Source organism: Elephas maximus, chromosome 12, assembly GCF_024166365.1.
Source record: "Elephas maximus indicus isolate mEleMax1 chromosome 12, mEleMax1 primary haplotype, whole genome shotgun sequence".
Lineage (NCBI taxonomy): Eukaryota > Metazoa > Chordata > Mammalia > Proboscidea > Elephantidae > Elephas > Elephas maximus.
In genome coordinates this window covers 108809263-108823383 of record NC_064830.1, presented here as the reverse complement: position 1 = coordinate 108823383, position 14121 = coordinate 108809263, and the positions used below count along the sequence as shown (strand labels likewise).

Sequence of the window (14121 nt, the reverse complement as noted above, 5' to 3'; positions counted from 1 at the left end):
TTTCCTGTCCCTTCCATCTCGTCTTTGCTCTTGGGCAGGTGTTGCCCATTTGGTCTCATGTACTTGATTGAACTAAGAAGCATGTTCCTCGGGTGTGTTACTGTTTATTTTTATGGGCCTGTCTATTCTTTGGCTGAAAGGTGGACTTCGGGAGTAGCTTCAGTTCTGAGTTAGCAGTGTGTCTGGGGGCCATGGTCTCAGGGGTTCCTCCAGTCTCTGTCAGACTAGTAAGCCTGGTCTTTTTTTGTGAATTTGAATTTTGTTCTATTTCTCCTGCTCTGTCTGGGACCCTCTATTGTGATATCTGGCAGAGCAGTCGGTGGTGATAGCAGGGCACCATCTAGTTCTTCTGGGCTCAGGCTGGTGGAGGCTGTGCTTCACGTGCTCTGTTAGTCCGTTGATGACTGTTTTCCTTGTATCTGTGGTTTTCTCATTCTCCTTTGTTACGAACATGATGGGACTAATAGATGTATCTTAGATGGCCACTTGGCAGGCTTTTGAGACCCCAGACGCTACTTACCAAAGTAGGATGTAGAATGTTTTCTTTATGAACTATGTTATGCCAGATGACCTAGATGTCCCCTGAGATCATAGTCCCCAGGCCTCAGCCCTAGTAACTCAGTCCCTCAAGGTGTTTGGATGTGTCTAGGAAGCTTCTATGACTTTGCCTTGGTCAAGTTGTGTTGACTTCCTCTATATTTGTGTGTTACCTTTCCCTTCACCAAAGTTAATACTTGTCTACTATCTAGTTAGTGATTTCCCCTCTCCACTCTTGTAACCATTGAAGATTTTTGTTTTTCCTGTATGTAAACCTTTTCATGGGCTTTTGTAATAGTGGTCTCATACAATATTTGCTCTTTTGTGATTGACTTTTTCATTCAGAGTGATGCTCTCCAGATTCATCCATGTTGTGAGATGTTTCATTGGTTCGTCACTGTTCTTTATCATTGTGTACTATTCCAGTATGTGTATGTACCATAATTTGTTTATCCATTCATCTGTCGATGGGCACTTAGGTTGTTTCCATCCTTTCGCTGTTGTGCATAATGCTGTAATGAACATGGGTGTGCATTTTCATGTGACGGCTCTTATTTCTCTCGGATATATTCCTAGGAGTCGGATTGGTGAGTCGTATGGAATTGTTATTCTTTCTGGAAATGGTTTGAGATTGAAACAGTACAACATAAGAGTTAGAAGAGTGAACTCTGGAATCAGTTTCTCCATATTAGCTGTGTGACCAGGCAAGATACTTAATCTCCAGGGACCTCAATTTTCTCATCTACCAAATAATAATAATGGAGCCTCAGTTTTCTCATCAGCCAAACAACAATAATAAGTAACTTCTGTAGCTCTTACATTAAGTCAGGTACTATTGTCTTTAAAGGCTTTAGCTGTGTTAACTCATCTGGTTCTCATAACCCTATGAGAGAGAAGGATGCTGTTATCTCCCATTTTGCAGAGGGTAACACACTAGAGAGGTTAACTAGTCTGTCTCCAGTCACACAGCTGGTAAGGGGGAGAGCCAAGATGCCAGGATTCAAACCAAGGCAGTCTGTGAGCTTGACTGCTACTGCTGTGCTCTTGGTGAGTGAAGATGATGATAACGCCTGCTCCTTAGAGTGATTGTGAAGATTAAATGAGGTGATAAATATCAAAAGACACAGTAAGTTTTCAGTACATCTTAGTTGTTACATTAGCAGTATGTGGTCTTGGATTTGGTAAATAACCATCATTTCTTGTTGAAAAAACTTGACAGCACAAATCTGTTGCTCTTTTGTGGGGACTCTTTCAGATTTCGTCTGCTGCCTGTGGCTACGGATTCACGTTGCTGTCCTCTAAAACGAAGGATGTTACCAAAGTGTGGGGTATGGGACTCAACCAGGATTCTCAGCTTGGATTTCACAGGAGCCCTAAAGATAAAAGTGAGCCTCCTCCCCTTGGCCTTGCAGTGCTGTGATAGGTCTGAGAAAGCTCGCTTTGCTTTCCAAGGATGTGGTTACATAAACTAAACCATAACAAAATAGACGGAGCCTTAGAGGCGTGTTGTCTGAAACCATCTGGACTAGATGACTTTCAGCCTCTTTGGTAACGACATGGAGCCTTCAGACACAGGGCAAGGCCCTGGATCTGCTAAGTGAAGGTGTTTCTTTTGGGCCCAAAATGTTCCTTTTGTTTCCCAGCTTGGAGGCAACCTCAACTACTTAGGATATGGTATGGATATGGGCTGGGGAAAAAAATTTAGTGAAAACGTTAAAATGGAGGTATTGTTCTAAATGTTTGAAATTTGGATGGTAAAGATGTTAGCAGTAATTTATAGTGACATTTTAAAAAACAGACATTAGTTAAACAATATTATAAGAACAATAATAAACTTTTTTTAAAGTAAAGGGAAAGTACCCAAACTTTTCATTTTTCCTTTTCCCTTGTTTATGTGAAAATATAGTTTCATATAATTTTGATAATAACGTATGCTTCAGTAGTATTTCAGTACATATCTAAAAAAATAGACTCAAAAAAAAAATAAGCACAGTATCATTAGCACATCTAGAAATAATTACCAATATAATATCTTAATATGAAGTGTCCAGTGTTCAAATTGCTAGTTGTCTCATAAATGCCATTAGACTTTTATTTTTTTATAATTTGTTCAAATCAAGACCTGAACAAGGTCTGCACGTTGCATCAGTTGATAAGTCTCTTAAGGGTCCTTAAGTCTGTTTGAACCAGTTTTCCTTGCAATTTGTTTGTTGAAGAAATTGCATTGCTTATCCTGTAGAATTTTCTAGTATGGAGTTGATTCCTGCATCCCTGTGGTGCCATTTAGCCTGATCCTCTGTCTTCTTTGTTTCTTGTGAACTGTAGTTAGGTCTAGAGCCAGATGGCCTTTATTTACTGATAATTTACTTTTTGTTGTTCTCGAGAACATACACAGCAAAAACATAACACCAGTTCAAGTTTCCCATGTGCAGATCAGCGACATTGATGATGTTCTTTGACCTGTGCTGCTGTTCCCACCCCCGTTTGAGCCCGGTTGCCTTTAAATGTAAAGTATTTTTGGTTCCCAGGCCTTTCGGGGTCTATGAAGATAGTAACGGGAGCTGTAAGTCACTGTTTAGTAAAGTACTGTGTATTTTCGGCTAGTAGGGCTGTATAAGCTAACAACTTTATCCAGGTTCTTTGCCTAGAATCCTGTCATCTCAGTGTGATGAACCAGTTATCCCATGCTGATCAGTAGCTCTGTCAGAGAGTTATAGCAGCCAGCGATGAATGCACGTGGGCAAGTGTGTTATGATAGCACTAATAATGCCATTTGGTAGATAGAATCTTTTTAAACCTGAGTCCGTGGCAGAAGATAGAGGGGTCATTAGTGGGGAGGAAGTTGAGGACCAGTGCACCTTAACCCCAGCCTGCATTCTAATTGTTCAAATGCCTGCAAGGGGAAGCCCCTACATAGTCCAGGCTGGCTTTTGCCATAGGGCTGTAAAGAGCAGGAAGGTTCTTCCTCAAAGTGACTTTTACCAAATTCTCCCCCTTACTTAAAGTAAGTGCACTTTGGGGATAAACTCATCTGTGGCAAGAAGAAATTCCCAGCTACCCAGAGGGTGTGGAGAATCAGCCTGTAGTAGAGAGGTCAGAATAAGACCAAAGGGAAGCTGGCTGCAGGGCTGGCTTTCTCAGTGGGCTCTACCTGTAGTAGAGAGGTCAGAATAAGGCTGGAGGAAGCTGGCCACACCACTGGCTTTCTCAGGTGGGCTCAGCCTGTAGTAGAGAGGTCAGAATAAGGCTGGGGAGAAGTCGACCGCAGCGCTGGCTTTCTCAGGTAGGCTCTGGAGCGGATGAGTGTCCCTGTGCTGTGTGCGGCTCTGGTTCATTGGATGAAAGAATTTTTACCTGGAATTTAAAAAAGGATTTTTCATTTTATTTCTGCTTTGAATAGATAACATATTTGTGTAGTTTAGAATCCACAGGTGTGGTAGAGTGTATGGGAAGAAGCCTGCTTTCCACCTTTGTCCCCGGCCCCACGGTTCTTCTCCCTGAGGGCAACCTGTGTTAACAGTTCCTAGTTTACCCTTTTAGAGAGATTTAATGCATGCGCAAGTATTCTTTTTGTTTCTTCTTCATGTAAGTGTATCATGCAATATATGCCGTTCTTAACCTCACTAAGGAACTTTAGTGGGTATTGCAGGAGGAAATGCTTTCACTTCCTTTAAAAAGTCAGACGGTAGTAAATCACGTGTGAAGAGACTAAGCATGCTTTTCGGTAACCCTTTGTGTAGCGGAGGCAGTGTGCTGCAGTGGACTGGGAGCCAGGGACCCGGGGGTCTAGTCCTAGCTCTGCCGCCAACTGACGGGCCTGGGTGAGTCAGTCCCATCTCCGGCTCTTTTTTTCCTGCATAAGAATGTGGTGGTCGAACGTGATTTTCAGTGTTAGGAATGCTGTCATTCCAAGTCAGTGTGATGTGATTTGAAAAAACAAACTTGGTTGTGTGTTTTCAGGTCGGGGCTATGAGTATGTGTTGGAGCCCTCGCCGGTCCCCCTGCCTCTGGACAGACCTCAGGAAACACGGGTGCTCCAAGTCTCCTGCGGCCGAGCGCACTCCCTCATCCTGACAGATGGCGAAGGAGGTGATTGACTAGTCAGGGTCCATGGAGGAGGGGGCATGTTGATTGAGTCACACATCTCACTAGTGAAACTGTTGGCTTTGCTGAGTAAATCAGAAGGGTTGCTCAGGAGACCTGTATTGAAAGACCTTGATGACTGTTTTATGTTTTCTGTGGTTCTTGGAAAATCATTTTAAAAGTGGCGGAGCACAGAAAGCAGCCTCATCTCCTTCTTCTGGGCCGTGCAGTCACTGAACTGGGCTTTCTAGGCTACATTTTCTGTTTGCTCCTTAAAGAAGCCTGCTTGCTAACATTTCTCCCAACTGATGTGGGGCTTCCAGAGTCCAGGCTCCCGGGTAACATGGCTCCTGTCCAAAAAAGGAGATGCTTCCAGGGACCCCTTTCAAGAGGGGACTTGGTATCGAGGGCACCTGGAGACAGAAGCAGAGGACGGGATGCTGAGGCCTTTCCTGGGAGGGTGCTAGCCTGGTAATATGGTATTACCAAGGGGGCAGAACTAGGGCCTGGAGCAGAAGGCTGAAGGAATGGTAAAGATGGCCTGGCCGTGGCAGGTGGAGACCCCAGCATACCTATGCCTGTGCCCGCAGAGGTTGGGAGCATTGGCAGTTATGGTGCGCCTGCCCCCCACCCAGTCCTCACATTCTGGGATGCTGAGAACTTGCAGAACTGATCTAATTGGGGTGTCCTTCTTTAGTCTTCAGCATGGGGAACAATTCCTACGGGCAATGTGGAAGAAAGGTGGTTGAAAATGAAATTTACAGGTGAGTTCCTGAGAGGACTCCTTCCCCTTACTGTGTTAAGCTTTAAACCCTCCTCGGTGGTTACTGCATGTTCGACCCGTGGAGCCTAAATAAAGCAAGGTCCCCACAATGAGAGGAAGGTTGTCAAGAATTGTCCCACTTCTCGTGGGGCTCCACGCTGAGCCTGGCGTGAGAGGACAGTGTGTGAGCGTTGGTTGTGATGCACAGAACTTCTTTGAATGAATGGGCTTTTAGTAATTAATTTTTGTCAACTTGATTAACTTAAAAAATTTCTCTTTATTTTGGTCCTGTTCATTTTAGTCTTTGAAAAGATTTCTCTTTGGTTCCTCATATGATACTGGTGGGCCTGAGCACTGTTCTCAGCTTTGGCTGCATTATTCACATCACCTAAGGGCTTTGTTTTCCTTTAACTTCATACCTAGGCCTAACTCTGGTCTGTGTTTGCCCCTGAGTGTTTCCCTAACAGATACTGTGTCACCTCAAGAATAAGCCAAGGGATGGAAACGTGGGGGTGGGAGCCAAGCAATTAGGAGGCCAGGATCGCACAGTGCGTACTGTAACCGTGCCTCTTGCTTCTCCCCAAATTGCTCTCGGCTATAGTGAAAGTCACAAAGTCCACAGAATGCAGGACTTCGATGGACAGGTGGTCCAGGTAAGAGACACGGACAGAGAGCCGCTTCTCCTGTCCCAGGGTGCCTTTGAAAGGTTGAAAATTGGGTAGGGTGATGGCAAACTTGTTAGGGGAATTTTCTGAAAATTATTTAGTAAATTATTTTAGTAAAAATTATTGCTTGCCTGCAGTAGGCCAGAATTTATGCTAGAAATGAGGAATTCAAAGTTGAATAAGACTTTGGGGGACTGGCAGTCTCATGGGAGAGACGGCTGTTAGTGCTGTGTAGGTTCCAGACCAGCTCGCTTTGTTCAGCATTTTATCCCCATCTCCGGGGCAGTGCCTGTCAGGCGGTAGGTACTTGTAGCACATACTTGAATCCATAAATGACTATACAGAAAGCACTATGGAGCACCCAGTGGGGAAGGGGTAAGCCTGCCAGCGGCGGGACGTCAGGGAGAGGTGCTACGTGGAGGAGGTGGTAGATAGCCCGGGGGAGGGGTGGTATGAGCAGGTGCCCAGAGCAGGCAGCGTGGCTGGAGTTGGTCTGGGTCAGACAGAGAGCAGGAGAGGCTGGAAGACAGGGTGAGTGTGAGCGATGCAGGCTCTCCTGTGCCGTGTGGAGGACTTTAGACTTGATCCCCTTGACTATGGGGGCTGTCAGGGGTTCTGAGCAGGGCAAATGACAGCTGAATCTTGGTCAGAGTGAGAACTCTGGCCAGGATGTGGGAGAGAGCTGGGGAGGGGATGATGAGGGCTAGTTGGGAGTCTTGGGGAGAAGGGGCAGGTGAGAGAGACGTGTAGGAGGAGAATTGCCTGGGCTGGGGCTTGCTAGATGGTGGAGAGTGAGCTAGAAGGATCAAGTGTGACTCCAGTAGGCAAAGGAGCAAGTGTTCTAACCAGATGGGGAGACCGAGACTCCAGTAGGTAAAGGAGTGAGTGTTCTAACCAGATGGGGAGACCGAGACTCCAGTAGGTAAAGGAGTGAGTGTTCTAACCAGATGGGGAGACTGAGACTTCAGCAGGCAAAGGAGCGAGTGTTCTAACCAGATGGGGAGACCGAGACTCCAGTAGGCAAAGGAGCCAGTGTTCCTAACCAGATGGGGAGACCGAGACTCCAGTAGGCAAAGGAGCCAGTGTTCCTAACCAGGTGGGGAGACCGAGACTCCAGTAGGTAAAGGAGCGAGTGTTCTAACCAGGTGGGGAGACCGAGACTCCAGTAGATAAAGGAGCGAGTGTTCTAACCAGGTGGGGAGACCGAGACTCCAGTAGGTAAAGGAGTGAGTGTTCTAACCAGATGGGGAGACTGAGACTCCAGCAGGCAAAGGAGCGAGTGTTCTAACCAGATGGGGAGACCGAGACTCCAGTAGGCAAAGGAGCCAGTGTTCCTAACCAGATGGGGAGACCGAGACTCCAGTAGGCAAAGGAGCCAGTGTTCCTAACCAGGTGGGGAGACCGAGACTCCAGTAGGTAAAGGAGCGAGTGTTCTAACCAGGTGGGGAGACCGAGACTCCAGTAGATAAAGGAGCGAGTGTTCTAACCAGGTGGGGAGACCGAGACTCCAGTAGGTAAAGGAGTGAGTGTTCTAACCAGATGGGGAGACCGAGATTCCAGTAGGTAAAGGAGTGAGTGTTCTAACCAGATGGGGAGACCGAGACTCCAGTAGGTAAAGGAGTGAGAGTTCTAACCAGATGGGGAGACCGAGACTCCAGTAGGCAAAGGAGCAAGTGTTCTAACCAGGTGGGGAGACCGAGACTCCAGTAGGTAAAGGAGTGAGTGTTCTAACCAGGTGGGGAGACCGAGACTCCAGTAGTCAAAGGAGCCAGTGTTCTAACCAGGTGGGGAGACTGAGACTCCAGTAGGCAAAGGAGCCAGTGTTCTAACCAGGTGGGGCGACCGAGGAGGAGCCGGCTTGGATGGGGTGGTGAGGGAGAGGTTAGGGAGCTAGAAAGTGCATTTGCTCTGGGGGATGTTGAACATAAGGCTGCAGCGGAGTGCAGTACGTTGTCCACAGGTGTCAAAGTCCTCTGCTTGATAACTGATGGGCTCTGGACAGGTTACCACACTTCTCTGAGGTGCGGTTTCTCACCGGGTGCTTCTGTATGCAGAGGGCTGCAAACAGGGCTGAGCTTGGTACACTTGTTGGGACTGGAGAGAACTGTAGAGGTGACAACTAAAGCCTTGGGGGTGGGTGCAGTCTGCCAGGGAAGTGAAGTGAGGAGCGGGGAGGGCGGAAGACAGCCTTGGAGAGGGATTCTAACACTGAAGGAGGGTAGGGCAGAGGATGAGCTGGGCACAAAGACTGGGAGCTGCTAGAGATAGTGTAGAGTAATGGGGTGGAGAAAGGCTTGCGGTTCCTCAGAACTGGCGTGGGATGGAGGAGCTCTTGGATTTGCTCCTTGGGACCTCGGGCTCTTTGGCAAGAGCAACTTCGATGGGTGGGTGATAAAAGCTAGATTGCAGTGGCTTGAGGAAGAGTAAGATGCAGAGGCAATGCCGGGCAGCTGCTTGTACCCTTCCTCCCCGTGCTCAGGTACCGTGGGAGCAGTGGTGGGATGGTGCTGGTTCTTTGGGAGCCACTGACTGGGACGCTGGTTCTAAGTGTTTCTTCTCACCTCTGTTCATCCGGTAGGTTGCCTGTGGTCAGGACCATAGCCTGTTCCTAACAGATAAAGGAGAAGTCTATGCCTGTGGCTGGGGCGCAGATGGACAAACAGGTAGTGTACCTTCACCCGTCTGGCACAGTGCAGGGTCTTGGCCTGTGCTGGTTGGAGTTGTGAGCTGTAGGCCTTTCACGGGCTAGACCTCACCTTTCTTAAGTTGACTCTTACCGCTCTTAGCCACTTCCTGGTCTTTTCTCAGGCCCCTCACCCTGGCTGAGATAGAATTGAACCAGTAACTCCACAAAGGAATTGTGAGCATTTCTCTCAGCTGAGAGAGGAACCTCAACCTTTTGAAGAAGAAACAAAAGCCACCTAAAAGGAGTGCTTTTTTAGCTGATTTGAGAAGAATGTGATTAAGGAGGGGAGGAACGAGGGACAAATTTCATCAACCTAATTTATTTAATCTTTTTATTGTTTGATATTTATCCGGAGGGAAGGCCTTTAAGTGTGACCTATTGAATTTCTCTTTTTAAGTGTACCATCAACACAGTAAGAACAATGAGGAAAAACATTTTAAATCCTCCATAATCCGCCCACCACTTCGGAATCGTCTCGCGTTCTCTTCCAGTCCTTGTCCCGTGTATATGCCTTTTATCTTGGTGTAACAATAGCATGGATGTAACCTTATATGCTTACTTTTTCTTTTAAATTTACATGCGGTGTGTTTTCACGTTGCTGCAGTTTTCACAACTACAGTTTAAATATTTGTGCGATTTGGCATTAAGTTAATTTACCATAAGGTCTTTAATCATTCCCCTGCTGTCAGGAGGCGTACTGTTTTTGGAGGAGGGGGCGCGTGGAGATGCAGCACAGTCACCATGTGTACGCCTACAGCTTTTTCTCTCATTGGGATTATTTCCCTAGGAAATTCCCAGGAATAGCTCAAAGGGTTTGAATATTTTTATAAGAATGTATTGCTCAGTTGATTACCAAGCATTTTTAGGCCACCTCAGCAGTGCACAGCAGCGCTAGTTTGATCATAACCCCTCCTGCAGTGAATAAGATCAATTGAAGTGTGCGAGTTAAGTAAGTGTGTGCCAGATTTAAAGACGTACATTCCTCGGGCAACGATAGGTTTGGAGCTTCTCTTTATTTTTAAAACATTGGTGGAGGTAATTTTTTTATTATTCAGGTTTTAATAAAGTAATGACCTTGCCGGTACCTTCTGAGAGCATAGAAAGTTCAAGACCCACTCCCTGTAGAGACACGGTGGGCGTCATTCCAGAAACTTACTGTCCCCTGCTGTGCCTCCTTCGGCCAGTCTTGGGGCGTGCCCAGCTCCGTGTTCACAGGTGTCCTCCTTCACTCGCCTTTGCATCTTACCTCCTCAGTGAAGCCTTCCCTGAACAGTCTTTCTAAGTTGGCTGTTGTCTTCCTCCTTGACACTTTTTATCTCAGCATCTTATTCCTTTCTTTTCTAACCCTGCAACATTTTCAATTATTTAAAATCTTTTTTAACATGTAATGTTTGGTGGCATAGTAGTTAAAGCACTTGGTTGTGAGCCGGAAGGTCAGTGGTTCGAACCCACCAGCCACTCCAAGGGAGAAAGATGTGGTAGTCTGCTTCTGTACAGATTTACAGCCTTGGAAACCCTGTGGGGCAGTTCTCCTCTGCCTATAGGGTCACTGTGAGTTGGAATCTACTCAACGGCAACAGGTTTAATGTTTGATATGTACAAAAGATACATAAAAGTTAATTTTGAAACTTGGTGATAAAACGAATGCCTGTGAAACCTCCTCGCAGTTTAAGACCTAGAAAACTCCCAGGACTGCAGACTCTGCCTGGGTGTTCCTCCCTGTTCTCCTGCTCTCACCCCTGTCCTTCCCCGGGGCACACTATCCTGAAGTTTCTCTTTATTCTTTCTTTCTCTGAGGGAAAACAATTGCATACATGTCTATACTTACATATTTCTAAACACCGTGTTGATTAGTTTTGCTTATTTTGGGGGTCATGTTATATATGGTCTTCTGTGACTTGCTTTAAACTCAGCATTGTTTCTTAAGATTCAGCCACGTTGTTATATGTATGTGCAGTTTGCTCATATTTACGTCTGTGATATTCCATCGTGAGACTGTATCTCGGTTTAGCTGTCTTCCTGTCGATAGACATTTCATTGGGTAACAACTTTGCTGTAACAAGCAGTGACCATCTGTGTATGTCTCCTTGTATGCATGGTCAAGAGTTTCTCTCCTGAAGATCTCTAGGACTGGAATTGCTAGGGTATAGGGTATGCATATGTGTTCAAATTACCGTTTTCCACAATAGTTGTAACGAGTGACCCTCGCGGCAGCGGGGGTCTTACCTTGGTACCACAGCCTGTCCACTTTAACAGCTTTGCCTGTCTGGTGGGTGTGAAATAGCATCTCATTGTGGTTTTAATTTGCGTTTTCCTAAACCACTGAGAGTGACCATCCTTTTGTTTATTGGTTGGTCTTGTTTTTTCTCTGAAATAGAATAGTGTCTGTGCCTGTTTTTTATGTTGGCTTATTTGTCTTTTTGTTACTGAGTTTTGGGAATTCTTTATGTATTTTATACACATATCTTTATCAGTTGTAGCATTGCAAATATCTTTCCCCAGCTTGTGGCTTGTCTTTTTGTCCATTTGAGTTTTAATTTTTACAACTGTATTTTTCATTTCTAATTGTTTTCTTTTCAAAGTTGCTTGGCCATTTTGATAGACTTGTTTCTGCTTTTGTTTTGCACACAGGAGTTATTTTTTTATTTTGTGTGTCATAATTCGTGTCTAAAAAAAAAAAAAGTCTAGAGAGTATAAATTGGTTGTTTGTTGATTCTGTTGACTCACACATTTTCCCTTGTGTGTTGTTTGGTAGTTTTTGATTATGTGCTCATATTCTATTGAAATTAATTTGTGGGAACCCTGAGGGCCTAAATTGGTGATGTTTTCCTCCAGAGAGGATTTGGATTTTGCTAAGGGGTGCTACCAACCTGATACCACACTGACCCCCTCTGAGGAGCCCTGGAGTCTAAGGTTCAGTGTTCTGCCCTTACCTGCTGCCCAGAGAGTAGGCTCCAGTGCAGTGCTGATGCTGACGTTTGTCCCCAGGGCAAGCCCTGCCTTGTACCTCTGCCTACTGTTCCCCACACTGTTCCCTTGGTCAGTTGCGGTTTCAGTTTTTTGGGGGAGAGTGAAGTGGGATGGCAGGTTGGGGTAGGCTTCTAGAGATTTCCTTCGTTTTCCAGCAAGGCCAGCAGTGCATTAGCAATTGGTTGTTGTCATTTAGGCAGGGCCCGATAGCTTCGTTGCGCAGTGCTATTCCATCCTGCAGCATTTTCTAACTTGAATCAGATCTGGAAAATTCCCGGGGTTTTAAAAATACGCCAATTAGAATTATGTCTTTTTTTTTCCCCCGAGAGAACAGGGAGAAGGGGATTATGTGAGCATGCAGAGGAACAGATTAGGATTTCAGAGCTGGTATTTCTGAAGTGCTCAGAATGGTGCCTGGTACATAGTCACGCTGTGTAAGTCTTTGCTGAAAGAATAAATCATTAAAAGTAAGTATTTTCCATTGTGTTAGGTCTGGGTCACTACAATGTCAGCAGCGTGCCTACCAAGCTGGGTGGAGATCTTGCCGGCGTGAATATCATCCAGGTGGCCACCTATGGGGATTGCTGCCTGGCCGTGTCTGCGGACGGAGACGTCTTTGGCTGGGGAAACTCTGAGTACCTGCAGCTGGCCTCCATCACTGATTCCACACAGGTACTTGGTGATGTGCGTTACGGTGCTGGGGGGCTTGGAAGTAGAAAGTGTTGAGGACATTTATAAGAAGCTCTTCCCCAAGGAGCGACGTAGAAAGTGCTGGATAGTGCCACCCTATTGTGAGAACAATGCCCCGCAAGGGACTGGGTTCTTGTTGGAGCCCAGAAAGAAAGCTGAGGTTAAAAGCCATCATTGTCAATGCTTGTATGAGCTTGTATGAGTTCTGGTTTAGATCAATTTTGAGGGATGTTTGTATGCTCCATCTCCTTCTAAAAGGGACACAAGGCTGTTTACACCAGTACCCCTGGTGTCTTAGTATACTTTTTATTACAGTAGAACACGTCTGGTGGAAGAACGCAATCCTAAGCGTGCAGCTCAGTGAGCCCCTGTGCAGCCTGTGTCTGGATTATGCAGTAACCCCGACAGTCCTTCAGGGGCCCTGCCTGTACCCTCTCCCCACCCTCACGCCTCCTTCTCACCGAGGGAACTGCCGTCATAGAGTGGGATTGCTAACATTTTACTAAGGAAAATTTCAAGAGTAGAGATAATTGTATAATTATTCCGTCTGTATGCATCGCGCACCTTCACAGTTAACAACTGAGAGCCAATTTTCAAAATTGAGATATAATTCGTATACCATAAAATTCACCGTTTTAAAGCATACAATTCAGCGGTCTTCGGTGTGTTCACAAAGTTGTGCAACCGTCACCACTATCTAATGCCAGAACATTTTCATCGCTTCCACCCACCCCAAAACAAAAAACCACGTACCCCTAGTGGCCAGTTTTCTTTCATCTATAATTCCATCTACTTTTCTGCTCTGGACTTTTTTTTTCCTCCCCAGAAAATAGGCAGTTTATTACTCAGCCAAAAACAGCAGGCTGAGCAGTACCTTGCGTTGGTTCCGCATGGCCTGGTTTGCAGAGGGCCAGATGTTTGCCTGCGTGTACGGTGGTCTGTACCACAGGAGAGGAGTCCTGGAATTAGGCTCTGAGCTTTTATGAAGCCGCAGACACATCTGCCCATCCTGTCCTCCCTGGAGAGAGGTTACTCATTACCCTGGAGTGTAAGCAATTGCATACAGGAATGCCCTGCTTTTTTTTAATCAAACCCTGGACATATTTCATCCATAAAAAATTTTAGCACATATCTATAAAAGATAAGGACTATTAAAAAAAAAAAAACACACACTACATTCTTTCATATAATCAAACTTCTGATAAGATACAGAAGGATTTTATAAATATACTAATAGATAAAGAAATCTGAACCAGGAGAGACTAAAGGTCAGATAATAAGACAGAAAAAGACAATCTTTGTATTCTGGTACAGTTGCTAGAAGTGGTTGCAGATTTGGCTCTGAGCATCCTAGCAGCCAAAACAAAGAAGAAAACAGGATCATTTAAATGATTCATTGTTTCCATAAGATAAACAACAAGGCCAGAGAGAAATATCTCCTACGGCCTTCATGTAGGGGACAGATCCAGTATCCTGTCATTGTTATGAATTGCTTCATTACAGATGACAACAAAACTTAGCTTAAAACAACATGCATTTATTATCTCACAATTTCTTTGAGTCAGGAATCTAGATGTGGCTTAGCTAGGTCTTCTGGCTGTGGGTCTCTCGGAAGGCTGCAGTTATCTTAAGGTTCAACTGAGATGGACCCACTTCTAAGCTCACTCAGTGGTTGTTGGACCACAGGACAGCAGGCCTCAGTTCCTCACTGGCTCTTGACCAGCCAA

General features: G+C 45.6%; 1 protein-coding gene across 2 annotated transcripts in view; it reads left to right on the top strand.

The window, feature by feature from the left end:
* Positions 1-14121, top strand: part of RCC1L (RCC1 like) — a 34894-nt gene that overhangs the window by 3826 nt on the left and 16947 nt on the right. For both annotated transcript variants that reach the window (XM_049904794.1, XM_049904796.1), the window contains exons 2-7: positions 1793-1922; positions 4498-4626; positions 5318-5384; positions 5985-6036; positions 8627-8711; positions 12195-12376. In XM_049904794.1, coding sequence (XP_049760751.1) covers positions 1793-1922; positions 4498-4626; positions 5318-5384; positions 5985-6036; positions 8627-8711; positions 12195-12376 — 645 coding nt within the window. The remainder of the gene's footprint in view (positions 1-1792; positions 1923-4497; positions 4627-5317; positions 5385-5984; positions 6037-8626; positions 8712-12194; positions 12377-14121) is intronic.